Source organism: Purpureocillium lilacinum, assembly GCF_023168085.1.
Source record: "Purpureocillium lilacinum CBS 284.36 DNA, scaffold_1, whole genome shotgun sequence".
NCBI classification, from domain to species: domain Eukaryota; kingdom Fungi; phylum Ascomycota; class Sordariomycetes; order Hypocreales; family Ophiocordycipitaceae; genus Purpureocillium; species Purpureocillium lilacinum.
Window position 1 is genome coordinate 6,100,516 of NW_027072111.1, and position 26,252 is coordinate 6,126,767.

Sequence of the window (26,252 nt, forward strand, 5' to 3'; positions counted from 1 at the left end):
CGCAAGGCAAGCAGGCATGTCAGATTCGCCCGGCGCGTCCAATCCGCCGCGTCCATCCCGCAGCACAGCCTGTGCCACGCAGAAGTCCCGGCGGAGGGCGCTCTGGGGAGGGGGTCGGCGGCGCCATTGGCTCGGGCGGCCATTTACGAAGTAGCATCGCAGGGACATGCTGAGACCCTGGGCTTACTCTGCTGGTCGGGCAAGGCCGAGTGATGTTGGGGAGCCATGCACCCGTGGCACCTTTTCTGGTACGAGGTCAGTTGGCAGGGCTGAACCGTCGCACCGGACCCGCATGGGGATCGACGGATTGGGGGAAGAGACAAACAAGAAAGCTGTGTGGGTCGAAGCCGAAGCATCAGGGTCTCAGACGGACGGATCCAGAGTCCCGGCCGCCGTTAAGAAGCCTGCGCGGCCGACTGTCCGACGGGCTGAGCCATGGCGCGGTGCAGCCTGTTCGCTGCCCGGTCGTCACATTTCTTTGCAGTTATACATCATGTCCTTCTGTGCTACTCTGCACACCGAGTCTGACCATCATCAACCGTAACGTATCATCCCATCGACCACTCGGCAATGGCTATCGTAGTTCCATCCAGCACTCGTGAGGCTCCATGGCACCGGTCGAGCTATGCAAGTGGAGAAGAATCTTCCTGCGGCCGATCGGCGTGCCGTCTTCGGCTGTCGAGAGTTCCACGTCGCCTTGCATGAAGAATAGACCAACACGCCGTCTGTCAGCCGGCAGTGCGAGCTCGTCGTCGTCGCCGTTATCGACCGCCACAGACAGCTCTCTGACTTTGTCGGGCGTCAGCTCGATGCCGTGCTCGACCTCGATTATCTTCTTCGCCAGACCGTGCAACATGGCACGGTCCCAGGCCGTCTCGCGTGCCCAGCAAAGCGTCTCGAACAAGTTCAGCGCAGAAACACGGAGCCTGAGGAAGCGGCACTTATGTGCGGCCCAGAAGAGGAGTGGGCAGAAGCCCATGACGAAGGCGAACTTTCGGCTTGTCCATCCGGATAGCTTCTCGGCCGCTCGCGCCTGTCGGCCGATGTCGACAAGACGGCGGAATCGGTCCAGCTGGGAGTCCCAGATGGTCTCGGAGACATCGAGCTGCGTCGCTACCCGCATCTTGGCGGAAAGCCACCTCGCTTCCAAGAGAAGCAGGGTGGTTCGGTGCCGGTCGTCCTGGCGCCACTCATCTTGCAGCGGAGCAAAGGCGGACCACCACCTGTCGAGATCTGCGTCGAGGACCGGTGCGGCTTGTACAACGTACTCGAGGCTATGTACCTCGGGCAGCCCAAGGCGGTGCTGGTTGGCCATACGCACCAGCCGAACGGTTCGCAGCAACAGCGGGTCGAGCCAGAAGTGGGCGTCGTTCAGGCTCAAGCTGTCAGGGCAAGGCCCGCAGTCCACCTCTCGCAGAAGCGGGAAGTCGGTGACGCCCTCGATGAAAAAGTAGGGGAAAATGCTGAGGTGGAGGAAGGCGCGGGCAATATCCTCCCTGGCGTTATATGAGTTGAGCAGCGTGATGCCGTGGCGGATGTGAGTCGTGGCACTCTCATTGTCGCCTCGCATAAACTCGATGTATATGAAGAGGATACAAACAAGCATCACCGTGTCCTTGGAGCTCGACCCGGCTGGCGAGACGAGATGCCTGATGGCGGCATTGTAGTGCGTCACGGCAAGCTGACGGTCCTCATATGGTATGGCGGGCCCGTCGCTGAGGCCGAGACTGCTGCGTTCATAAAGAGAGCTGATGGCCTGGATTGCGTGCCGCGCAGCGGGCTCTCTGTGCATCAGCTCGGCCACCGTCTCGGTCCAAAAGGTGCTCTTAAATGGCCCGCCCACGGACGGCGCCACGACGTGGCGGTAGAATGCCATGTTCCGGAGCTCAAGTGAGCCAGCCTCGGGCACGGCAGGCAGGGCTGGCCGGAGGCCGGCGGAGAGCAGGTCGTCCCAGGTGAAATAGCCGACGGGCGGGGGCTGGTATCCCTGGCACTTCTTGCCGGCATTTTTGCACCTGGAGCACTCGGGACGGCCCTCGTCGCATTTGACCTTGCGGGCCCTGCACGCTTGTTAGTGTTAGGGACGTGGACCAGCATCAGCAGTGAGGGTAGAGAGCTCCAGCGCCCAGGGTACGCCGTTCTCACTCCTGAGGCGCCTGTTGTGGTTAGACCGGGTAACATACTTGCAGGTCAGGCAGCCTGTCCGGACTTTGGAGATGCCCTTGCGAGGCATAATGCTCCGCTAGTCATATGGGGGCTTGGCTTTCGGGCAGCTATTGAACTGCGAACGGGAGGGAGAGGAGGAGTCGCGTCGTCGAGATGCCGCCAAACCGGTGCCGATGGAGATGTTGCATCTGAGGTGGGGCAAGTGCGAGCTCCAAGGAAGGGGCGATCGGCGCAACTGCCAAGACAGCTTGCAACTGAAATACTTCGCATCTCCGTACAACGGCAGCCATCTTGCGCATCAGTCAATGCTATAAGGAAACGGCCCATCGCCGACCATTGCCGGCGTCGCACTGACATCTGCGCCATGCCAAGCCCGCAGCCGTCCGACCCAGGATCTAATTCATCTGGTTGTCTTTCCTCGTTTACAACATCAGCCGCTGGAAAACGATGGCCTTGGTCCCCGCGAGCTTCGGCGCACCCAATGTAATGGCAAACGATGACATGTATTTCCCAAACTATACAGTACCAAACCTGTGATGGACTATTGAAAAGCCCTTTCTTGAGTAGACACAATGCTCAAGAGGGCTTGTCACTCTTGCGCTCGGGTCGCCCACATCGCTCCACACTACCCTAGGCAGTCCCAGCAACTCACCATCTCACATCTCTACGCCCCTCCTCCATGGCCAAGCTTCCGCATCCCTCGCGGCCTCAGTTCTTCCTCCCGAACTTGGGACGGCCCTCCCAGACTTTCTTGTGCTTGCAAATAGTACACCCGCCATCGCGAGCGTAATAGTACCTGTGGTGAAAGACGCAGTATACCTTTCCCTCCCCCTGTGGCTGCTTGCTGCCGCCACCACCTCCTCCGCTTGGTCTTGGAGGGTTCTTCTTACCGCAGTTTTGCGGACTCATGTTGGAAAGCCTGCTTGGTGAGTGTCTAGTAGCTGAGCTGTTGCGTTGTAGCGGTGTCGGCGTCTCTACGGAGCTGGTGGTGGACTACACGGGATGGTCTTGGAGATCTTGCCATGGGAAGAGACAGAAGTGCCAATACCATTGCCCTTTTCGAGCGAATTTTATACTACCTTGGAAAGGAGGACTGATTCAAGGGACCAAACGCGGTGCTACTGAGTCGTCGCCGGTGTCTTTTCAGATGCAGCGACGACGTGTAAAGCAGAATCATCCTTGTCGTCTCCCAGAACAGGTTTCCTAGAACCTCACAACGTGCACATAAACCTCCATGGCAGTGAATGAACGGCAGAGTGGCACTATAAGGCACCGGCCGCGGACGTGATGCACGACTAGCTTCTCTCTTGTATATGCTTAACGGCCTGGCTGGATGTCGCCTGTTTAGGTGGTTGAATCCCCCTCCTGTCGGCATTCTCGGGGGTCGAGTCACGACACGGGCCCGCATCGCCCTTCGTACTTACGAGTTCTACGTATCGCAAGATGCCCAGAAGCAGCTCGGCTAGAAGGTTTCCCGTTCCAGCAACGCGCACGCGCGGTGGTCACACGTACGATGTGCCGTCGACCACGTCATGCCCTCTCCGCCCGGGGCGTCGACATCCGCGTCGGCCCAAAACCCACCTAAGGTACTCGCCCGGATGTCATTCGCACGGCATCCGTGTCGGTGTCCGAGCCGGACGGCGAGCGGCAGGCGACGCGGGCGTTGAAGGCGGGGGAAGGGCTCCCGTGAAGCGCGCGGCCGGTGCGTCTGCGGCCGAGTCACGGCGGTACGCCAGGACAGGAGGTCTGTCTGTTTGGTGGACACGGAGGGGGTTACCAATAGAGAGCTGTTGGGCATTTTGTTGGCTGGGGCCCATCAGGGTCCACGATTGAGCTGGACGGGAGGTACCTACCCGTGTCTGGCTCAGCAGACAGCTTCGTACCTGTACTCGTACTTGGCCCGGGGAGCAACGGGCACTGCTCAATTGACGCTTGAAAAGACCAACGTGATACTTGCTGCAACCGATTGTCTTCTCTAAATTGCAATGCCGGTCCAGCGCCGCCTCTCGTGCATTTGTGGAAAGCCGCCGTTTCGACAGCAAAGCCAACGCAGCCACACCGCCGTGCGTGCCGCCCGCCGGCGCCGGCCTGGTCCGAGTCTCGGCTCCCCCTTGCAGCCACCCCCGGGCCAAGGTAGGTAGCCACCGCCGCTGGCACTGGTCCTGGTCCTGCTGCGGACTGCTCACCAAGCAGCACCAGCAGCAGGACCCCGCCGGTGGCCGCCGTCGCCTGGTGGTGACATCAACCAACCCCGCTGCCACCCACCATTCCACCCAAAAAGGGCCAAGGTGTTGCTGCTGCTGCTGCTGCTGCTGCTACTGCCGCGGCGTTCCTAGGTGCTCGTCAATGGCGGCGGGCCCGTCTCTCTCTCGGCCCCGAGGTACGGGCGGCGTTTCCATGATAAATTAGCGGCGTCCATTGCGCCTTATTCCAAATAGGTACAGTACCGTACCTGCCGCCTTGGGACTTTCGCATCAAGGCGTATATAACCTCCTCCGAGACCCGGATTCGCACCGCTAGCTTTCGCTGCCATCTGCCATCTGTCATCTGCCGCCTCGAAGCACTTGAAGCTTGCTTGCTCTCACCGAAGACAACCCACCCACAACACAACACACACAACACTACACATCGTCAACCATGTCTGCCCTCAAGGTCGGAGACTCGTTCCCCGAGGACGTCGCCTTCACCTACGTCCCGCCCGCGCCCGAGAGCGACATCAAGGTCTGCGGCATCCCGCAAAAGTTTGACGCCAGCAAGGGTTCGTCATGTTTCCCCCAGAACCCCGTCGCCGCTCATGATCGAGTTGCCACCGCCGGCGCTTCTCCTCGCCATGTCCTGTCGACAGCCCTGCTGACCCTCGTTTGTGCGTGTGTTCCCCCGACACAGAGTTCAAGAACAAGAAAGTCGTCCTCGTCTCCGTCCCCGGCGCCTTCACGCCCACCTGCCAGGCCTCCCACCTGCCCTCGTACCTCAACAACCGCGACGCCCTCAAGCAAAAGGGCGTCGACCAGGTCGTCGTCATCGCCTTCAACGACGCCTTCGTCATGTCCGCGTGGGGCAAGGCCAACGGCGTGACTGATGACTATGTGGTGAGCTAGCTTGCCCTCCCGCTCCCCTCCGCTCGAGCGCCCCTCTCCGGCGGAGTGTGCCGGTTTTGACGCGAGACGGCCGCGTGCTGACGCAATTCCAACCGCGCTCCATAGATCTTCGCCTCCGACGCCGACGCCAAGTTCAGCAAGAGCATTGGCTGGACCATTGGTGAGCGCACCTCGCGCTACGCCATCGCCGTCGACCACGGCAAGGTCGTCTACGCCAGCCAGGAGGACAACACCAAGTCCATTGACCAGTCTGGCGCCGAGGCCGTCCTGGCCAAGCTGTAATTTCGCCTCGGGCAACCAGGCTGACGCGACCAAGATCCGAGACCAGTACGAGTAGACGAGGTTTGAGTACATAGATTCTACAAAAATTTAGACAAGACGAGCTTGAGTCTCCCCACTACGCTTGTATCCGTCGTACACTCTGTTCATCTCGAAAGATGCACTGCGAGGGAATGTCGTCACTTGTAGAGAAGAACACAAGGCTTCCGCCTGCCCTGCCAAGCCGCGCCCGAAGGACATCAATGCTTTGACCATTGCATCGGTTTGTCATTTGCTGTCAACTACCAATGCGCCCTATGGCATTCCATGCACCCGAGATGAAGAACCGGCCGGAAAGACACAAGAACCACGGACTCCCACCACTTTCTCCTTTCCGATTTTGCCCCATCGCAATCGCATACAGCCTCTCGCTCGCTCGGCGCCCGCCCCTCGGGACAGGACTTAGCGAGTCCGGGCAGCGACCTTGACGGGCGCGCCCTTGGCACCCTGCTTGCTGACACCCCGCTGGGTCTGGCCCTTGGACGCCAGGGAGGCGTTCTTGGCCTTCTCAGCCTTCTTGGCGGCGGCGGCCTCGTTCTTCTTCTCCTTGGACTCCTTGATGGCCTGGGCGCGGGCGGCGGACCGGGCCTCGGGCCGCATGCTGCGGCGCTCCTTGATCACATCGAGCGAGGCACCAACGATGGCACGCTGGGCCTTGACGGTTCGGCGCGTGCGCTTCTTGGCGACCTCCTGCGGGGGGTGTTAGTCCTCTGCCTCTATTATCCAGGCGCAGTCCTTCGACACGTATAGCTCCCTGGTCCGAATATCCGGCTCTGCGATGGTTCGCAGCTTCGACATCCCCGGCCGGGAGCTATCGTGAGGAAGGGCAGGGCGTTCGATCGTACCTCAGAGATACCCTTGCGGTGCTGGCGGCGGTACAGGACGGTCCATGCGATGCGGCGGGGGTTCTTTCGTTGCAGGAAGAGCGACTCCGACTTGCCGTTCTGGAATCGGAACACCTTGCTGTCGCCGCGGACGTAGATCTTACCCTGCAAGACGATGCGGGTTAGCCAGCCTGCTCATTGATCCCGAGTATTCCATCCTCCGTCGTTTCGGAAGCCCGAGATGCGTCCTCCTCTTCCTTTCCATGAGCCCCGGGGGGCAGGGCATCCAGCGTCGACCCTCATCTCGAACCCCAATCCAATGACGAAACCGCCACAAATGCGCCTCAGGGAAGGAAAAGGCAGCCGTACCTTGCCGGGGTAGATTCTCTGGCCCGAGAAGGTATCGTCGTAGGTACGCATCTTGTCGCTGTTGTCGGGTTAATCGGGCGACAAGGTGTTGTGTGTCGGTTGACCGTAGGGGGGGCGGGGATTTGGCGGGTTGTTCAGAAAAGTTGAACGGCTGCGCTGGCCGGCGCCATTCACAATTTCCTCGAATTGGAGGTGTGTGGCAATGACTAAGCGGTCTAGGGCAGGCAAGACGCTAGTCCCTCGGGAAAGCGTGCGCACGTGACGTCGCACATGCTCCACTCCTGGTCTGGGTGGGGCCGGCTTGCACGGCACCTGGCTCGAGCTCGCCAATCAGACAGACGCACGGCACTGCATTTACCATTGACGACGTGCACTGCTGCGACGACGACGACGGGTGAGGTTCAACGGCTTGGAGTTGGACGTTAGCTCGTTGGAGTCAAAAGGATACTTGGTGTGACTTTGCCTCGTCACCCAGCGGACATGAGTGTCGACGCGCTTAAATGACATCCCGAGCCGACCTCATCGCAGATGTCGTCATCAACCAATTTAACAAGCTACCGACCAAGCGAAAGCCAGGCATCCGCGACAATGGTTTTCACGAATGGGTGCCCCTGAGCGGCATCGTCGCCGAGGAAGATGGACATCTCACTTGTGTCGCTCTTGCGTAAGCTCCACGCCCGTCTCAATGAGAATTGGATGATGTCTAAGTAAAACGTCCAGGACTGGCATGAAATGCCTCCCCACGTCAAAGCTGCCCGAGGCCAATGGCAATGGAATCCACGATTGGCACGCAGAGATACTTGCCATACGGACGTTTAACAGGTTTCTATTGGACGAGTGCAGGGTGCTGAGCGAAGGCAAAGCTGGGAATGGCCTCGGAGTGCTTGAAAGCTGCGCGTCTAAGCCTGACGCGCGTGTGTCTACATCGCGGGCTCCGTTTCGCGTCAGGGATGGAATCAAACTTCACATGTACTGCTCCGAAGCTCCTTGTAAGTGTCGAGACTCTCACGCTCGGCCTACTTCATAGCTCACAGCTCCCAGGCGGCGACGCAAGCATGGAGCTCACTATGGCCGCGCAAGACGACGCCTCCCCCTGGCCGACTCCAGACTACGCGCCCGCATCCGCCGCCAGCAGCGACGCCACGCTCCCCGGGCGTGCCTACTTCTCGCAGCTCGGCATCGTGCGGCGCAAACCCGCCCGCGGAGACGCCCCTCCCACGCTCTCCAAGTCGTGCTCCGACAAGATCGCGCTGAAGCAGAGCACGTCGCTGCTCTCCTCGCTAGCCGCGCTGCTCGTCGATCCGAAGGGCGCGTACATCGACACCCTCGTGCTGCCCCTGTCGCAGTACTCGAGCACCGCGTGTGAGCGCGCGTTCGCGGCCAGTGGGCGGATGGAGGCGGTCGCTGGGGAGAAGGGCTGGTCGGGCGGGTACGGATTCAGGCCCTTTGCGGTGGAGACGACGACGAGAGAGTTTGGCTTCTCTCGGCGGGCGGTGCAGGCTCGCGCGGATAAGATCTCGCCGAGCAACCTCGCCGCGGCGTGGTCGCTCTCGGGCTTCGAGGAATCGATCCTGGGTGGCGTGGTGCAGGGGAGGCGGCCGTTTGACCCGCGGGGGGCGAGTCGCATGTCACGACGGCAAATGTGGGTACTGGCTAGAGAAGTCGCCAGCCAGCTGCGCGACCACGACGACATCAAGCACTGTCTAGATGGCAGATCATATCAGGAGGTAAAGCACGGGCCGCTCCTGGCCACGAGGAGGGCCGTCAAAGCCGAAGTCCGTGGCACCGCACTGGCCGGCTGGGTGATCAATGACGGAGACTCCGGCTTCGGCATAGACGTCGGCGTATGACGAAAGGGGTTCAACATCTGAAGAGATTAATTCGTTTTCTCTTGATGGAGTTCCTCGATTTTGTACAAAGCAATCAACCGAGACAGTTTGTTTTGGCGGCGCTGTTCCGCCGTACTCCGAGCCGTGACCTTGAACCCTTCCCCAGCGAAGCAACGCAACCGCGGGGACCCCCCGTGGCTGGAGAAGCACGCCGCCCAGTAATTCCCATGGGCAGTGTCCCCGTCGGCCGGACGCAGGTCATTTTCCATGGACCCTCCAGCCGACCGCCTCACGAAAGCCGAGCCCGGTCAGCCTTACTCGACCTTGCTCTCGAAGTTCTCGCCCTCGACCAGGTCGGGGATCTCATCATCGTCCTCGCCCTTCTCGCCCTTCTGCATGTTCTGGTAGCTCTCGGCAAGCTTGCGGAGCGAAGCGAGCGAGTCGGGGCCAAGCTGGTTAAGGATGCCGGGAACAAGCTCGGTAAGCTCCTTGTCCTCGCCGTTGCCGTAGATGGCAAAGGTGTTGGAGGGAACGGCGGCGTGGACTGGAGCGCGTCAGTAGAGAGACCTCCAAAGCAACAGTATGCGCCAAGGGATGGCATGTACGCACCCTTGGGGGCAGCAAAGTGAATGACGTTGCCGTCCGACTTGAACATGTTGACCTCCTCGATGGCCTGGATAGGCTGGGTGTTGAGCTTCTTAAGCGTCTGCTGGAGCTTCTTGTCGTCGGCGCCGGACCGGGCGGGAGCGCGCTTGACCTTTCTCCGGGGGGTGCCCTTGCCACTGCGCAGGGCGTTAGCAATCAGATGCTCGGTGGGGATCGGTTCGGGGTTGTTGGATTCGGGGGGTGCGCATCGTACCCTGATTAACCACGTTAGCTTCGCAATGTACGCCATGCGTCCTGCGATGGCATCGCCGACTCACCAATGCGGGCTCCCTGGCCGAGCTTCTTGAGGCGCTCCTGGATAGCGTCGGACATGATGGGCAGACGAGAGGGAGGTGTCGGAGAGAGCTGCGGCGTCCGGTCGCGTTAGCCAGAGTTCGAGGGTCCGGGAGGCACCGGAGGGACGGAAGGCTCAGCAGGCGGAGGGGCGCATGCAATGGCCGTAGCCGCAACACGTACCGGGAGATGAGGGGTTGTCGTTGAGAAGGCTGATTTGACGCCGTCGGCTCGGATTGGTGATGGAGCAAACGCAGAGCGTAGTTTTGTGCGTGCCAAGACTTTTCGCAACTGGAATTTGTGTTTTGCCGAGGGGGTCCCGCCCCTCGTCCCAGAACGGCCAAGCGCTCCACCAGCCCACCTTGCTCAAGCTGGGGTAGCAACCCGGCAGGGCAAGCTTGCAATCCGACCTCAACTCAACCTCTTTCCCAGCTCTCACTCTCACCTGCGGCCTGTCCATTAACATAGCGCAACGACGTGTGCATGACGCATTAGGACAACAAAATGCCTTGAGTTGTTGATCCTCTGCCAACTTAATCTCACACAGGACACATGCGACTGCTCATTCGGAGGCCTCGAGCTACAAAATCAACCAGGGCGATATGCGTATCAAGACTCCTCGCAGACAGCCCCATTCCCCTGTCTTTTCCTCGAACCCGCGAGCCATGATGCCCCCCGCCCTGACGCAGTGAACCTGGGCTTGCAGGCCCTCATGTTGGAGACCCCATCCGCGACACTCGACTACGCCCTCCTACACACCAGCAAGGTCTCGCCGCGCGACCGCGCCGTTGGTACTCGTGCTACTCAACATAAGGCCAACCACCTACATCACGCAAGACTCTCATCCTCGTCGCAGCGATTTCTTACGCCACTCTCTTGCGTGCATGTGGGTTCTGCTTGCCTGTCGTGTCGGCTGGCAGCTCGCCACGTATGCCAACTGCTGCTACCTCTCTAGAACAGGACATGCATTCCGCGGAAAGTGACGTGGCACAGCATCCGTGAAAAGGGTGTCGCATCACCACGACTTAAGCATATCACGGGGTGACAAATTCATTGACAGTGCACGCGTTTAGCAATTAATTCGTAAATGTTAAGCAAGCCAAGGTAGCGTGCAAGACAGTACAAAATATTCGTGACCCGTCTTCGCCGTGCCTTCGTAATGAGCAAGATGAAGACCGACATGCGATTATATCCTTCAATCGGCCGCGCTCAGCAACACTACCAGGTGGAAGGCCCAAGTGGCTCTGTCACGTTCGGAATGAATATCTTGGTGCGAGCCGCGGCGTTGGCATCCAAAGTAGAATCCAGGACCTCGAACCCCCACCATGTTGGGAAGTTTGTCTCGGACAGGCCGAGAGCCAGTCCCGAGATCACGACGCAGAGGGCCGTTCCGATGTCGAGAGCACCGGACAGGACGTAGTTGTACCGCGCTGTAAGTCGGTTAGTCAACTCAAAGCATTGCGATGGCACCGGGACTGAGCCCGGATGAAAGACAAAAACTTACACCACCAGCCAAAGTATCGCCTGCGAATGAACCCGTTGAATATGAGCCCGACAATGACCCACTGGAGAAGGAAGTAGAGGGTGGCGGGTGGCATCATGCCGGCAGCGCCGAACAACGCCGGGCTGACAAGATATCGAAGCCACGAACGAGGGTAACGGCGGGCAAGCAGGTACTGGGCCGTAGGCACAGCTGCACCGATAAGCCAGAACCAGTTTGTCCAGGCGTAGATGGCGCCAGGGCCAAAGACCTTTCTGGGGCCAATGACACCCCAGATCACACTGGCGTTGTAGAAGGTCTTCGCATTGGGGCACGTGAGGCCCTGAGGTTGGTCGTCGGTGCAGATATCCTTGAAATTTCCGATGATGAAATTGTAGCTCGAGATCTGGACGATAGAGAGCCAGAAAACTGCAAAAGCCTGCGCGGCAAACATGCTTCGAGGAGGGATCTTCATGTAGTGACCAATCTTCATGTCGGAGATGTAGTTGAGGCCGTTGGCCGAGATCATATAACCCCATGACTTAAAGAGCATCATGGCAACCGGGCGTCCGGGCATGATATACCCAATAATCATCTCGGTAATGACGTTGAGTCCGGTTTGTTGGTTTGTGATCGCCTGAACCATGCCAATAGGAATAAACAAGACAACACCAATCAAGATGCAAAGGATGTACGCCCACCAGGGGAGGAATGTCTTCCAAACCTGGCACGCAATCATACCAAAAGCGAAGCTTACGGCAAACACCGCGATGAACCACCACTCAGGGGCCTCTTTATACTTCTTCATGAGCTTCATGTGAATGTCGGCTTCCTCGGACTTGGCGTTTCGGGCTCGCCTCCATATATCAGGGCCGTAGAAGAGGGCGACGTGCATAACGGTAGATATCAACGTCGCGAAGGATAGGCCATAGGAGAGGGAGAACGTTGGGCCGAGCAGGATTGGCGAGTATGCTTTATATGCGGTCTCGTTGACCGTAAATTCGGGGGTAAGAATACGGGAAACATTGTACTTCTTAGCATACCGATCGAAATTGGCGTTGGCGCTGAGCGGAAGGTAGCGATAGAATTCAGGACCGCCCCAGGCGAGGCCAATTGCGCAGATGGTCGTGAAGAAGATGCCGGCGGCGACGTTGTAGATGGCAAAGGATGGGGTCTGCAAAGGGGAGTTCAGAAAGCCGGTAACGGTGCCCCAGTCGAACGACATGGGCATAAGTCCCAGGCCCGTGTTTCCACCGAAGACCTGGTTAACGACAACATTGTTCGGGGCAATCCAGGTAGGCCACATAAATGTCGAAAGAAATGGGGCCATCACAAGGGGAAACCACTCCCAGCACCAAGTGCCTAGGGCCACAAACAGGAAGAACTTATACCTGCCGATTCGCCAGCCGTTAGTAGCTAACGGGTCCGAGGGACTATGGTCGTGTAGCGAGTACATGACTGTGCATGTAATGAGCGTTGCCGGCCACACCATGGACGAGGGCCAGATAAGGAAGCGGCGGGCGACGCCTGCAACTCCAAAACCCATGGCCTGGGTGGAAATCATGAGCAGGATCTGGAAACCCCACCTGAAGAACTGTTTGTAGAAAACCTCCTGGGCAAGAAGAATATCAATGGAGTAACTGACGCTCGAGCCGGCCGCCGTCATGATGGTGATGATGGTGTGCTCCTTGATATTGAAAGGCCCCGGGTTCAGTTCAAAGGTGCGTCCAAATACTTTGAAGGTTGCAGCAGGCATGTATTTGGCCCAGCCAGTTCCCAAACTGTGAGACTCCTGTCAGCACCCAGCTTTCCAGATGGATCGCAACAAGGGGCCGTTCAAACTCACGGGTAGGCGATCAGCTGCACCACGGTGGAGCCGATGGAAATAGGACTCCTGCGAAGAGTGAGGAGGATGTTGCAACCTGCGACGATGGTGCACAGGAGGGCACCAATGGTCCATGAACGAATAGTGTTGCAAGGAACATCGACATCAATGGGGGGAATCTATCAGGCTGTCTGTTAGCAACTTTCGTTTGTTCTTTGCCGAAGTATTCGGAGTCTGGATCATACCGAGGAGCGGACTTCGGGATACGGAGAATCCTCCTGGATCAAGGATTCGTCAATAGCAGCCTCTTTTTCGGCGTTGCCTGAGGCGAGGGCATCGTCGATATTGTCAAGCTTGTCGATGTCGAGAAACGGATCCCATGTGTGTTGCTTGCGGAAGTTGCGAAGCTCACGCTCAGGGTTGTGACTCTGCTCGGGCAGGACGTCGGCGCCAGTCGCTTCGCCCCCCTCAACAGGCTCCTCGCGGGCCCTGAAGCGATCCTTGAAGCCCATGATGGCGGGTCTTGTGCGGTCAAAACTCCGCTCTGGGGAAGGATAGGAGGAAAGACGTGGTCTGGATGGTGGAAGCAGAGGGCCTGGAAACCAAAGGCGCCGCGAAGGGGGGTTTATATCTTGAGAAGGGCCTAAGAAGCAGAAACAGCCAAACAGGGCCATGAACAGGCATGATAGCCATGGCCGCAGGTAAGACAAGGGGCCGAGGGGACGTGCTCTGCATGCGCCGGGGTGGGATGTCTTCGACTGGCGGCTGCAAGCCATGTGCCAGAGACAACCTTGCGAACGCCGCCAACTCGGGCAAAAGGTCGCAACGGGAATGGCCGACTTGTGGGTGGCCGAATCGCCGTGGGCCCGGACGCAGAGTATGGGCTCGTGCGTGCCTGGCAGCTGGCGACAGCCTGACGAGGCTCCGCGCCGCGGCTTGCTGCGGTGCACATGGCCCTGAGCCAAGCAACATCATCCTGCGTTGCACAGACTAAGGAACTGTACTGTACGGTACGGTACGGTACGGGTAGTGCGGTGCCCCGGGACATTCGCGAGGCAGGGCCTTGGCTCGGCCTGAAAACGGAGCCGTCGACTGCTCCAGGGACCCGGGCATACTGTGCCAACTTGAAGGGATCGAGGAGCAATCGCATACTGTACACCCCCTCCCAGCCCGGGACCCCGGTCGTCGTCCTCAGTGAACGCACGGCGCAGCTCCTACACATCAGCAAGCCTCACAGTATGGAGTAGGAAGTGATGCGCCAGGCTCTTGCGACGATGCCATCAATGCCCCCTCGTCGAAACATGGCCGTGTGAGTGGGCCAGAGCAGGGCCTGGGCTGGGCCGCGCTGGGCCGGCGGGCACCTGGCGGTGGCAGGACGTGCGCCTCGTGGGAGAGGTTGACGTTGGACAGGAGTGTTGGCGGGTGGAGGATGGAGGAGGGACGAGGGAGGAGGGTCGAAGCGTGGCAGCCACCCGCGCGGGCACGCCAGGGGCAGCTCCTCGCCATGAGATGGGTAAGTATGGACTATGGTGCTGAACATTCACCCACCTGCCTATTGAAGCCGGCAACGAGGTCACTTTGCAGCCGCAGGAATGCCGTCCTAGCCGTATTGGAGGCCATGCCTGTGTAAGGTACGGAGTATGCGAAGCTGGCTGAAGCTGGCGATGTTGTACGGAGTACAATGTGTAATGTCCATTACCTTGCGATCTTTCTGGCTCTTGTTGCATGGTTCGTACGATGCAGATGCCGTATCGAGTTTCTGGGCTGCTGAAGAGAACTCGACGGAGATTTGGCTGTGGAAAGAGTCCCGCCAGCGTTGCAAGCGTCAGTTGCGAGCTGGATGAGGCCGAGGGCGAGAATCCAAGCTCCCAGCGCCAAGTGCCATGCAAGCTACCGAGGAGATACGTACCGGCAGGAGAGTGGTCTGGGCGCTCTTGCCATGGAAGTTTCGATCCACGCGCACATGCCCGTCCGGGCGAGTACTCGGTACTTTGGTACCTCTGGTGCCATGTACACGATCATCGCTACCGGCTGCGTCGCACCCACCGCAGCATCGTGTCTTGCTCAGGCTCCGATGCCTCAGCTACTGCCCCTGTTGCTCCGACAAGCAGACAAAGGGTCTCGAGCCTGCGTATATCGTACTGTACACTGCTGATGACACTTCTCAACGAAGATGGAGGTGCAACTACCTTAGGTACCTACTAGATGGTGGTATGATAGTACCTGCCCCGAGTAGTACCCTGGGAGCCTCCCAACACGTCGTGAGCATTGCACAAGTTCCCAGTCGCACCTGCCCGGGCGAGCACGCCTCGTGCGAGAGTCCCTCTCGCCTCGGGCCTCCGTCACCTCCATCGCCTCCACAGCCTGCATCGCCTGTCTCGCCGGTTCGCAGGCCCAGGCTGGTCTCGTGGCGGGCTCTTTTGTTGACTTGCAGGTCCCGACCGGGCCAGTACGAGGGGGAGCTCGCGACCAACAGCATCACATACACCATACACGATGTGTACTACGTACACTGCACTACTGTACCGCCGCCACCACCGGCGGACGAGCCACGCAGCAGCAAACACGACACGGCGCGGGGCAGCCGAGCCGACACGGCCAAGGTGCGGTATCAAGCCGAGCGCAGCGCGTTGCGTCCTGGACACGAGGCCATGATTCGTCGAGAAGGCTTCCTGAGCCCGCCACCGACGGGACACGAGCCAGCATCAGGAATCGTGGAGTCGAGCGTCACGGCCAACCGCCAACACCATGGCGCAGGCCGCCGCAGATACTGTGGAATCTCTGTCAGGCACCTTTGCCACCTATTCGTCCAGCCCGCAGTCCACCGCATATTCTCATCTCCCGCGATCAGCTCCGAGCCAGCTCAAGAGACAATGCAAGAGGAGGCGGGATCTTGACTCTTGACCGTGATGAGGGTGGCGCCGGCAACGGCAAGACAAGTCGTTGGCCCGCGTAGCGCCATGCAGCAGCCAACCTGGGAGGTTGAGGCCCGCAGTGCCGCGAGCTGGGACTGTCAAACAGTGTCAGGCCGTCTCGTCCAACGACCAGTCCGCAACAGCCCGACACAAGCGTGTGGGGTCGACGGCGTCTTGCGGCCCAGGGCTCCCTTGTCGGTTGTGCCCACCTGCATTGTTAGCGCCTGCTTTATCTTGGAGGGCCTTTTGAGAGTCGGCCGCTGGCCCGGGACAAACGCCACTGCCACCAACGACAATGCCTTTTCTTCGGTTGTCTGCGTCAGTGTCTGGCGGCGGATGCGGTCGGTGTCGCCCAGGCACATTCTCTCATGGTGACAAGTGGCAACCCCCCCTGTGACCCCAGAGATGGACGACCCGGCGAGACTCCGACCGCCTGGGCCTCTGGATGGAGTACAGTACTGTACTGTACTCGGCTTACAGTGGCTGTATGGACGGGAGCTCTCCACACGCAGACAGCACAGTATCTTGCTACTGGCTTGCATTGACGGCCCAACCCTGTCTGCTTCTCCTCAACGCAAGCCTTGACAGACGGTTCATGAGCGGCACGGTGCCTCCCCCTCGACCGCCGTCCATCCCCTCCGCTGTGCTGTCGAATGTTGACGCTGCTGTCTCGGGTTTTCTGCACTCGTCTGCATCGCGGCTCGCCACAGTGAGGTCGCAGAAGGGGCGAGACAAGCGTCGTGCCACTGCGCAAGCGCTCGCCGATGCGATCCCCCTTCGGCCGCGGTCTCGCCCGCAAACGCACAAGGGCCGCCGTTAATGTGCATCGCACCCCGCACACGAGGCTCGTCCAGCAAACCAAGTCGCGTCGCGTTGACGCAGCGACGCGGCTCCGAACCCGCTGCTGAGCGACAATTATGACAACTACCATGACACCTCATCCCTCAATCACCACTGGGGCGGTCTATCCCGTGTCCCACAGCATCGGACCCTTAATATTAAGGGCAGGGATCGCGGTTGCGGTTGCGGCTGCCAGTGTAAGCGCCCGTGCCGTGGCAGCCTCCACGGCTGCCCTGAGGTGGCCGAGCCAATGGCTCGCTGCGCCTCCTCCGTCAGTTGTCGCACGGCAGTTTGTCCTATCCCGCAAGTGGCAGGAAATATCCCGTCGAGGCGTTTTTTGCGGCTTGACAAAGGGGCGGTTGGACGGACGCCATGAAAGATACCCGTTTCCGGACGCGGGGCCGGGTCACCTCCGCATACCTGCACCGAAGCCACCAGTCCAGTCTCCTTGAAGCCATTTTGCCGACAAGCACCCACCACTTGCGTGATGCGATCACAGGGGTCCCCGGCGGCCCGGCAAGCAGCACGTTCACATCGTGGTGGTTGGGGAGTTGGGGCCACGAATCCCCGGATGCTGCTGAGTGTGGTCTCCCAGCATCACTCACTCACCTACAGGCCAAGGCCTCGAGCTCCCCGTTGGACCGTCTGGTGAACTTTTGTTTTGTTCGAGGTGAGTGACGCAACACGGCATGTGACTGGGCACCTGTCGCGTGCGTAGCGCTACGCGTTGCACGAACGTTCATGTTGCGCGCCACGGATGGAATCGCACAAAGCCTTGTTCAACCTTGCTTCGATTGTGTCGCATCGCGTCTCTACTATCTTTTCGCCAGCGCCAACAGCACGTTTTCAGCGTGGAGCGCCCTTCGCTCAGGCCTTCTACATCATACCGCAGAGGGGCCTTGTGCTTATGCTTATCGGCAACGTTCTGTGACAGCTCAGTTCATCGCCTTGATAGCCTGGACGTCGTCACAAAGGTCAATGGAAGCACATGGCACAGAGGCCGAGCAACCTGCGTTGGCCCGCCGCTCATAGACTCCACCTGGTGATGGATATCAAACCTCACGAAGCGAATCGATGCTGTCTACGTACAGTACAGTACAGTACAGGAACTCTCGTCAGCATGGACCCAATACTGAGGTGGAGGCGACGGGGCATCGCCAAGTCATCGCCAAGTCGGCCCAACGGTGGTGGCGGCGGCGGCCGTGATGGCCAAGCGCCTCGTTCCCGGCGCGTTTGGGTACTTGGCGAGAATGCTCCGTACGGTAGGTGGCGTGCAGCTTGCAGCATTCGACCAAGATCGACCGCCGCCGATGCGACGGAGACAGTGGTTGGCGGTTTGCACCTTCTTTCAAGGAAAACGGACCAATGGCAGGGGCATTGGTCGGCAGCCCCCATCTGGTACAGTACTCACTCAGAACATGCTCGGATTTGGGAGAGACGAGGTCGACGGCAAGTACGGAGTACGTCGCCCGGGATCCCAAGCTCGTTACATGCACAACGCCCAAGGACCGTTCCGGCTTCTCTCCGCGCCCAAAGAACCAGCGTTGGACTGTATACAGTATGACTGAGGTTGCCCGGAGCACACCGCAGGTCTCAGGCGTTGTCACACGCGCCCAGGGGTCTGTCTGTTCAAGTAGACAGCAGTGGCATGATGGCCTTCAGATATTCTGCTGTAGTGATGACCCTTGCGAAGGACGGCTTTTCAGGATCGAGATAAGGCGTCTTGAGTCTGCCTGCGCCTTGGGGCGCAAAGACGCAAGCTCGAGTTCGTGTCTTCCCTTGGTGAAGCGCAGCTCGCTTGCTAAACAAGAGCCGAAAACCATGCGCTTTTTCAGGAATAGGTTGATGCGCCTGTGCATTGAGAGGTCTGGCGGGCACCGTTGAGTCGCCGGATCCAGGAATGCGAGAGAGCACGCCCCAAACTCGCGATGAGCTGCACCACGCGCGCCCAACACCTTGTTTGGATGCGGAGATGCCGGCAATGGGTCTTTTTGTCGCCCGCCAAGACAACCGCCACCGCGGATGGGAGGCGGGAGACGGGCGGATGGGGAAATTGGAGCGATATCCGAAGGCGCTGAAGAGATGGAGGCCTGCCCGCCTGCCTCTTTCACTGATGCCCCCCGAAATGAAATGAGGTTGGCTGGGATGCAGCCCTCGGTCCTACTATTGGGAAGCTGAGGGTGTGGTGTTGGCGCGAGCGCGCGCAGTCTTGTTGGGTCGGGGCTGGGTGGGTGGACTCTGGCACACTTGGGTTGGTACTGTACTGTACAGCACAGAAGACCGGCCGGCTCGACTGACAGATGGTCCCATTCGATTGTCGACGGTGGGCGGCTCCGAAGCACTGTGCAGCCAAGGCCTCGTGCCAGTCGTCGACGCATCTACTATGGGCGAATGCGAGGGATGTGGGCGGGTCGGCAGGTGGCCGGCTTGACAAAGGTGCCACGGTCGCGCGATAACGAGCCTCGACGGCAGAAAACCGTGACAATTCCTACGGGCCATCAGCCAAACACTAAGCAATACGTGGTTGTCCCAACTCCGTCTCCTGCCACGCCTGGGGGAGTCCCGGACATGGGTGAGGATCCATGACTGGGTTGATTTCGCGAGTGGCCGGCTCTGTGACCGCATTGCTCCCCAGAGAGAGCTCCAGGCTGGTTCGACCTGCCAACCATCGACCTACCGCCGCACCTTGTCGTACATACTCATCGCCGTACGAAGTACTCGTCGTCAACGTCGTCGTTTGAGCCGCAGTGAGAGAGATTTCGAATGCACGCGTCGCCGTTATGGGTTGAATGGGTATTGATTTTGATACATTTCCCGCTGGAAACTTATCCGGGGAAAGCCAGGAACTGAGAGCTTACCTGACAATAATGGTACAGTGGTCAATCCTCGCGGCCCGAAGGCGCCGTCGTGATGCCCTCCAACGGGCCGCTCCCGCGCTCGTTACTTTGACCCCAGGCCGGCCTCGCGCCTCATCTCCTCTCTCTGCGCCTCGGCCTCCCGCTGCTGCGCCTTGCCCGCCCGAAGCGCCGCCTTTCGTTTCCGCTCCTCCTCCTCCTTGACCACGATCCAGACTGCGACCACCGGCGCTGTCAGCCCAAGAGCACGTCCACGGTGATGAGTGTTCTTTCGTAGGCGCGGGCGCCCACCGCGATATAGGCTTCCGATGGAAGTGGAGAGGGAAAGAGAAGGGGATGGGGGGGGAGGGTAGGGAAGGGGAGCTGGGGGGAGAAACGCACTGGGCTTGTCCGACTTGGAGTATTCCTTGAGCTTCGTCACGAACTCGTCAAACTCTTGCTCGCGCTCCTCGCGCTGCTCGATGCTCTTCTTGAGGAGGTCGGGGTTGTACCGCGCGCGCAGCTGCTCCTCCGTCGGGGTGAGCCACCAGGTGAGCGCCGGTCCGCCGATGCTGACGGCCGCGCCGCTGTGAAGAGTGACACCAAGTCAGCGCCGGGCTTCTTTTCTCTCTTCTCTCTACTGTCTCTTTTCTCTCTCCAGCGTCCCCGTCGTATTTTTGACACCTCTCCATCTTTCGTACGGTCTCACGGGGCGGTGCGCGAGCGCGAGCGCTGCACCCGACGCAGCGGGGAGAGGGCGGGTTCGCGAAACGTACCCGATCAGGACCTTTGTCCACAGCCGCCAGTTGACGGGCTTCTTCGGAGGCATGCTTGCTGTGATGGGAGTGCGGGAGGGCGGGTGCTGCCCTGCGGGGTGTTTTGCGCACGCGCGAATAGAGAGGGTGTCGGCCGGCGTTGCGTGCCTCGTTTCTGCCGTCCGTCCGTCCGTCTGTCTGGTCGAGGTGCGCCTGTTCCAATTGTACAGCCGCCGCTGCGATTCTCGTGTTTTGCTGTGGCGTCGTTGACCTTCTTTCTCGTTTCTGTCTGGTCTTCGTCGTCGAGTTTTGTGACCGTATGTGTGCGCGCGCGGGGGAGAGAGGGACTGTTTCGGTGGAGGAAGGAACAGGTAGGTAGGTAGGTGGTCGATGATGTCGTCGACGAAACGGCCGGCGCGCGAAGCTTGCGATTTTGCCACTACGTATGGGCGGCAGGCTCGGGGAGACCTACCAGTCAGTCGCTCGCTGGGCGGGCCAGTCAGGGAGCTCGCATTGCAGCAGTGGGCAGTGGGCAGTGGCTGAGCTGGGGGATTTGCAAGTGTGGCGCTAGCTTGGGCGCGCTGTGGCTGGGGCCTTGACCTGCATCCTAGACGACCTGTTGAAGACTGAGGACTCTGGATGATTTTTTGATGAGTGGGGAGTCTGACAGGAGAGGAGGTTCTATTTTTTAATCTAAGACCTGCTGAGGCACTGGGTTTGTCTCATCGGGCTGTGGAACGTCTGCAGGCGCAATCGCAGCCCCGGCCTTGTAGTTCACAGCTTCGCACTTCACAAGCTCTGCCCATAAGTGAACAGTATGCACGTCAGACGAGGCCACCCTCCGCCTCTAATCGAGCAGCATTGGGAGCCTTCGCCGGGTTAAATCGCCTCATCCTCGCCATCGAAATCTCCAGACTATATCCTGTCTTTAGGGAGGCGCACGCGAGATCAAGCCCGACCTGGCAGAGGCAACGCGCCGTTACCCTACACTAACCCACCAACCGCAGCAGCAACCCGCCTCCTCCACGCACTCACAACGCGCAGCTCTCGACGACAACATCGTCGACATCCATCAACTACCCCCTTCCGCCCGGGGGACCCTGTTCACGCCGTCTGTCACAGCAGTCCGACCCGCGCCCATGGTCCCTTCCCCCTTCCCTCCCTCTTCTTCGCCCGGCACCCAGGCACCCACGCCACGAGCGTGCGCACCGCACCCAGTCGCGAACCATGCTCGGCGACAGCCCGATTCGGATCCATGGTGATGGTGGCGTCCCCCCCGCGGCTACGTACGCACCCACGCGACCCAGAACTAGACGCGACACATCCTCCGCGCTTAATCTGCCGTTAACGCTCCGCGCTTCCCTCGTTGTTGACGGAAAAGTCGGCAAGGCACGACAGGGAGCGGCCCGAGGGCGTGGGTGGATGGGGGTGGGCATGATGGCCGGGGACCCCTCCCCTGCCCGGGCCTGCGAGCTGAAGCCTCACAAAACCATGATTCAACCTCATGTCACGGCTGGTGTACCCGGATGGCTGACGTACCCGCTGCGTCGCAGGGTTCCAACGCAGATGACCTGGTGCGGTCCCCAAGGGTATCATCGGCGTGGGAATTACGCCGGGCAGCGGGACGAGCCGTCGGAGACGCACATGTAACGTGCTTTGACGCCGATGCAGCAAGTACATATGACACGTACAGAGTAACACTCGGCCTTGACGCAGGGTACAGTTGCCATTATAACCTCACATTATTGCTCGCTACGTAGCGTCGTCTATGCTTCCTTCAAGCCATCCCTTCATGCAAAGAAACGCCACCGAGATGCAAGACGGCCCGTCTGTGCTTTCCTAGCGGGCCTGTATGTGTCGCCGCACTCCAAAACTCCAAGCGATCCAGTATGCCATGGTCGTCACCCTTCCCTGAGCAAAACGCCCTGCGTGCCACCCTCCCATGCCCACGCACGTACCCGCAGATGGCTCAACCGTCGCGTCGCCGACTAGTCGTCTTCGTCAAAGCCGATGAGCGCGGCAACCCTGTCCATAGCGGGGCTCACCTCCCGCTCATCGGCCGGGCCATCCATGTCGGACACGCCCACCTTCTCGTACTCGTCGCCGCTCTCACCACCGCGGCCTGAATCTTCCTTGCCCTGGCCACTGTCGTCGCCGCCACAATCATCCCCGCGACCTTCATCATCGTCGGCATCGGCGTCGTCGTCCTCATCAAAAAAGTCTATTTCTTGACGACTCTGAGTCTCGACCTGCTCGGGCTCGGCGCTTGTATCGCGTGAATCGCGCAGGGGACTCATGACGATTACCTTATCACCTCCTGGCGTGGCTCCGTTCGACGGTTCGTCCTGAGGAGGTGCATCTAAGAGGCTTGCAACACTATCGCCGCCTGGAGAGCTGATCAGGAGCCCGGATTCGTCGCCACTGGTAGTAAGCGGCATGTCGAACTCGTCGAGCGTGCCGAAACTAATGAGATCATCGCCGTCAAGGAACGTTGCAGAGCTGCCCACCTCGCTCCCGCTCGGGATGGACAGGTCCGCCGCTGTTCTTGCTGCTTTCTCAACATCTGTAGGGTGCCGTACAGCACTATCGCTGTGCCCCTGCGCTTTGCGCCTGAAAGCGGCCAGCAGCGACTTCTTAGGTTGGTATTGTCCACCCGAAGCGATGCGGATGAGGACCCAGTGAAAGATCCAGGGGAAGCTGATAAGGGGCATGACTCTGGGTTTCTGGTGGCGATTGGGAGCGGCTTCATCGGACACGTCGTCCGTCTCGGCATCAGGCTCATACAGCGCAACCATGGCCTCCTCCTCGGTGACCTTGTACATGGCCGCGACGAACTTGTCCAGCTTGTCGTCGTCACTGCCGCCCGCTGCCTCGTAGCAAAGCTCGCGGAAGCGGGTCTTGATGGCGTCGTACTCCCGGCCGAGATCTTCCTGGCGCTTGTAGTCAGTGCCGATGGCCGGGCGCGACATTGACCATCCGCTGTACAGCTCGAACTCGGTGGCGACGTCGTGCTGCGCGAGGACCCGGCGCACGGACAGGTCGTATTGCTGCTTGACTGCTCTGGCAGTCTGGAGCAGGTCGTCTCCGAGTTGATACCGCGAAAGGATCCTTTGGTCGAAGGTGTGCTCCCAGTCAGGCTCAAACTCGATGGTGTGCCGACTGACCTTGTTGTAGAGCACTCCCAATGTTTTGGTCGACGGGTACGAGCTACGCTTATCCATAAAGTGTGGCCATCTCTTTGGCTGTAATTCTGGAACCCATTCCGCCGGGTCACCAGTTTTCGGAAAGTCAACGGCCTTCGAATGCAGCTCTGCCAAATTCAAACCTAGAAGTCGTTAGCAGCGATCGAGCGAGCGTTGGCCCGGGGGGGGGGGGGGGGGGGGGGGGTTCAGGTAGATGCGCACATTTTTGTGATTTTGGTCCGCCCTCTTCTTGGTCGCAGTGTGCTAGGTGCGCGGTCGCGATCAAGGGAAGAACGTCGTTCTTCATGTACTTGACGAAAAAGTCGCGAATGTCGTTGACTTCGACGTCCCTCTGCAGCTCGAGGGGCTTCGAGGGCGTATAGCTCATGGGCGGAAAGTTCCATTCCGTCGGTATCAGGTTGGGGTCCCAGATGACGAAGAAGTCGTCGCCGTCCAGGTCACCGCCGGAGAGCATATTGGGCACGGGGCGGTCCCCTGTCGACGCAAATACAACAACATCCTTGAGATGGTGCAGAAGGGGATTGTCCACAGCTTGCACGACGCGAATGTCGCCTGGGTGAAGCGAAGGGTTGCGGCCCACGATGCAAACGCCCTTGACAATGATGGTTTCGTCGTAACGATTTGGATCCGAAAGCTGCAGGAAGATTTGTGGGAGTTTGTTGACATCCTTGTTCTTAGAACCCTCCGTCGCCACAGAGTGACCTCTCAACGTGCCGGTTTCGTCGACGCAGCCAAGCACAAAGGCGCTCTTTTCGACCTGGATCCGAGCTTTCTCCTTGAGTAGCTTGAGGGACCAGGACCTCCAGAGATTCAAAAGATTGAGAGTAAAGGGTTCTTGAACGTCCTCGTTTCTGAAGCCAGCCTTCAACAGCTCGGCCAGTATCAACGTGGACTGGTTCTCGTCGACGAATTTTGTCAAGAGCCCAACGGCGACAGAGTTGTCGCGCATGGCCTTTTGGTATTCTTGTATTTGCTGATTGAGAAGATTCACAAACGTGCCAGTCGGGACGCCAAGGCATTCGAGGATGGTGATTGTCTGTCGATTCAGTGTCGCTGTGGAGAACTTGGCGCAACGAATGATCTCCAAGCCGTTGGCTACCGCCTTGAACTTTTCCTGGGAATGCCGGACGTGGACCTCCATCCCCTGGGCCTGCGGCCAGACCGCCAGCACCCCCTTGCAGCCTCCCATTCGGAATTGGAACGCAGTCGGCTCATCGAAGACGTCCAATGTCATTTCTTCGATGATGAGGCGGGCCAGGAACCGCGAGATTCTGCCAACACCGTCGGTAAAACAGTATCCATCACGTTCGATGTCGGCTATCGCCTTGACTGCGGGACGGAAGATGCCGCGGATCTCTCTGGTCGTCGAAAAGCATTGACCGAGGCGGGCGGCGTACTTGGCAACGACTCGGATGTGGCTGAAGTGCCCCATCCACTTGCGAATGTCATCGCACGAGATATGCTCCGTTGGGCAGAAGAAGTATACGCCACACTGTCTCAGCTGTGAACTGCCAAAGCCCAGAAACTCGTACACTCGATCGCCTATGCGAATGCCCTGGTACAGCGCCCTGAATATGCGCTTCCAAATCTCGTCGTTCTGCGTTTTGTTGATGGCAATCCGGCCCTGTTCCGCCTCTTCGATAAACTGGACTCTCAAAAATCGATCCTGGATATGGCTGTACTTGCGCATGACCCGATTCGATGTCTCAACTGTTGGAGAGTTGTATCGTATCGTCGTGGGCGTGATGACGGCCTTGCGAACCAGCGTACAGTAGTGCGGCGTCTTGAGGTTGGGAATGTAGGCTTCGGCATCGGGGTGCTTAAAGAGCTCCATCGGATCGTACATGGGCTCTCCCTGGTCGACCAGGTATTCGAGGCGACGCGTAGCATCGAAGGGTTTCAAACTCGCCAATCTCTGCAAGAAGTCGACGGTCACTGTGTGCTCGTTGAGGATGCCACGGGAAACGCAAACTTCGAGCTGGTATCGGACCTCGAAGGGCAAGTGAATGACGGGCGAGGCCGATAGCTCCAGCAAGGCCGAGGCGTTTCCTTCAGTAGCAACAGGTGAGTGATCGAGAAAGTCCCACATGGTTTTGCCTGCTTCTCGGACTTCAAACGCGTCGCTTCTATGTACTGTGACGTTGAAGTCCTCCAGCGCCATCCGCATGAGATCTGGCGAATCGATGCAACCCATCTCCTTCTGTTGTGAGATGACGAGACGAAACGTGGTCCAGCGTCCGATTTCCATGTAGCCGGGGTCATCGATCTCATTGTGCACGGCGACTGGGTGCTTCATTGGGAGGCTTGGATCGTTTGCGATGTCCGTTGCGCGGAACCAAAGGTCAGTGAAGCTCCATATTGTGGGCCTGTCAATGAAGGAAGCCTCGACGTCGTCCATCTTCCAAAAGTACTGAGGCGGGCGCTGTAGAGGCAACACCCATACGGTGCTTCCATCAGCAGTTGTGGTTTGATGCAAATTCTTGATGCTTGAGATGTCGACCTGAAAACGAAACTCTCGAAGCTCTTGCCAGTCGTCCTTATCCACGACGGTGGGGAAATAGACGGTGAGCCACTTGTTCTTGACGTCGATCTCCATTTTCATTGAGCCTGACTGCGGCGTGGGGAAGATGGATTTCATGGCCATCATGGCTTTGGGTCCGATCATGGATCCGAAATCAAGCTGTTCGAGTCCGATGGTCATCTTGACCGGGTACTTCCGCTGGTGAGCCTGCTGGTGAGCCTCTTTGCTACCGATGAGCCACCTTCGCGGACGCTCCTCGCTCATTGTTGCGAAAACTGGGAGGCCCTGAGGATGTCTGCGCACGTTTGGGTGCTGGACCGTGACCTTGCCACTGGC

General features: G+C 59.3%; 8 protein-coding genes across 8 annotated transcripts; 2 read left to right on the plus strand and 6 right to left on the minus strand.

Annotated features, from left to right (window-relative positions):
• Window positions 1-574: 574 nt before the first annotated feature.
• PLICBS_001475 (uncharacterized protein) lies at window positions 575-2,233 on the minus strand (the record flags this gene model as incomplete). The annotated part of the gene is made up of 2 exons (XM_065599836.1): window positions 575-2,060; window positions 2,184-2,233. 2 exons carry the CDS (start codon window positions 2,231-2,233, stop codon window positions 575-577), a joined length of 1,536 nt encoding a protein of 511 aa, XP_065455908.1.
• Window positions 2,234-4,803: 2,570 nt separating this feature from the next.
• Window positions 4,804-5,546, plus strand: PLICBS_001476 (uncharacterized protein; the record flags this gene model as incomplete). The annotated part of the gene is made up of 3 exons (XM_018317451.1): window positions 4,804-4,924; window positions 5,053-5,255; window positions 5,370-5,546. The coding sequence occupies 3 exons, from the start codon at window positions 4,804-4,806 to the stop codon at window positions 5,544-5,546; spliced, it is 501 nt and encodes a 166-aa protein (XP_018182976.1).
• Window positions 5,547-5,984: 438 nt separating this feature from the next.
• PLICBS_001477 (60S ribosomal protein eL24) lies at window positions 5,985-6,826 on the minus strand (the record flags this gene model as incomplete). Its single annotated transcript, XM_018317450.1, has 3 exons — window positions 5,985-6,272; window positions 6,428-6,571; window positions 6,776-6,826. 3 exons carry the CDS (start codon window positions 6,824-6,826, stop codon window positions 5,985-5,987), a joined length of 483 nt encoding a protein of 160 aa, XP_018182975.1.
• Window positions 6,827-7,830: 1,004 nt separating this feature from the next.
• Window positions 7,831-8,625, plus strand: PLICBS_001478 (uncharacterized protein; the record flags this gene model as incomplete). The annotated part of the gene is made up of 1 exon (XM_018317449.2): window positions 7,831-8,625. The coding sequence occupies one exon, from the start codon at window positions 7,831-7,833 to the stop codon at window positions 8,623-8,625; it is 795 nt and encodes a 264-aa protein (XP_018182974.2).
• A 293-nt stretch (window positions 8,626-8,918) lies between these two features.
• On the minus strand, window positions 8,919-9,582 carry PLICBS_001479 (nascent polypeptide-associated complex subunit beta; the record flags this gene model as incomplete). Its single annotated transcript, XM_018317448.1, has 3 exons — window positions 8,919-9,148; window positions 9,214-9,464; window positions 9,524-9,582. The coding sequence occupies 3 exons, from the start codon at window positions 9,580-9,582 to the stop codon at window positions 8,919-8,921; spliced, it is 540 nt and encodes a 179-aa protein (XP_018182973.1).
• A 1,179-nt stretch (window positions 9,583-10,761) lies between these two features.
• On the minus strand, window positions 10,762-13,360 carry PLICBS_001480 (uncharacterized protein; the record flags this gene model as incomplete). Its single annotated transcript, XM_018317446.2, has 4 exons — window positions 10,762-10,973; window positions 11,048-12,804; window positions 12,870-13,027; window positions 13,094-13,360. 4 exons carry the CDS (start codon window positions 13,358-13,360, stop codon window positions 10,762-10,764), a joined length of 2,394 nt encoding a protein of 797 aa, XP_018182971.1.
• A 6,183-nt stretch (window positions 13,361-19,543) lies between these two features.
• Window positions 19,544-20,266, minus strand: PLICBS_001481 (assembly factor cbp4; the record flags this gene model as incomplete). Its single annotated transcript, XM_065599837.1, has 3 exons — window positions 19,544-19,674; window positions 19,840-20,024; window positions 20,214-20,266. 3 exons carry the CDS (start codon window positions 20,264-20,266, stop codon window positions 19,544-19,546), a joined length of 369 nt encoding a protein of 122 aa, XP_065455909.1.
• A 1,914-nt stretch (window positions 20,267-22,180) lies between these two features.
• Window positions 22,181-26,180, minus strand: PLICBS_001482 (uncharacterized protein; the record flags this gene model as incomplete). The annotated part of the gene is made up of 2 exons (XM_018317443.2): window positions 22,181-23,517; window positions 23,597-26,180. 2 exons carry the CDS (start codon window positions 26,178-26,180, stop codon window positions 22,181-22,183), a joined length of 3,921 nt encoding a protein of 1,306 aa, XP_018182968.2.
• Between the last annotated feature and the right edge of the window lie 72 nt (window positions 26,181-26,252).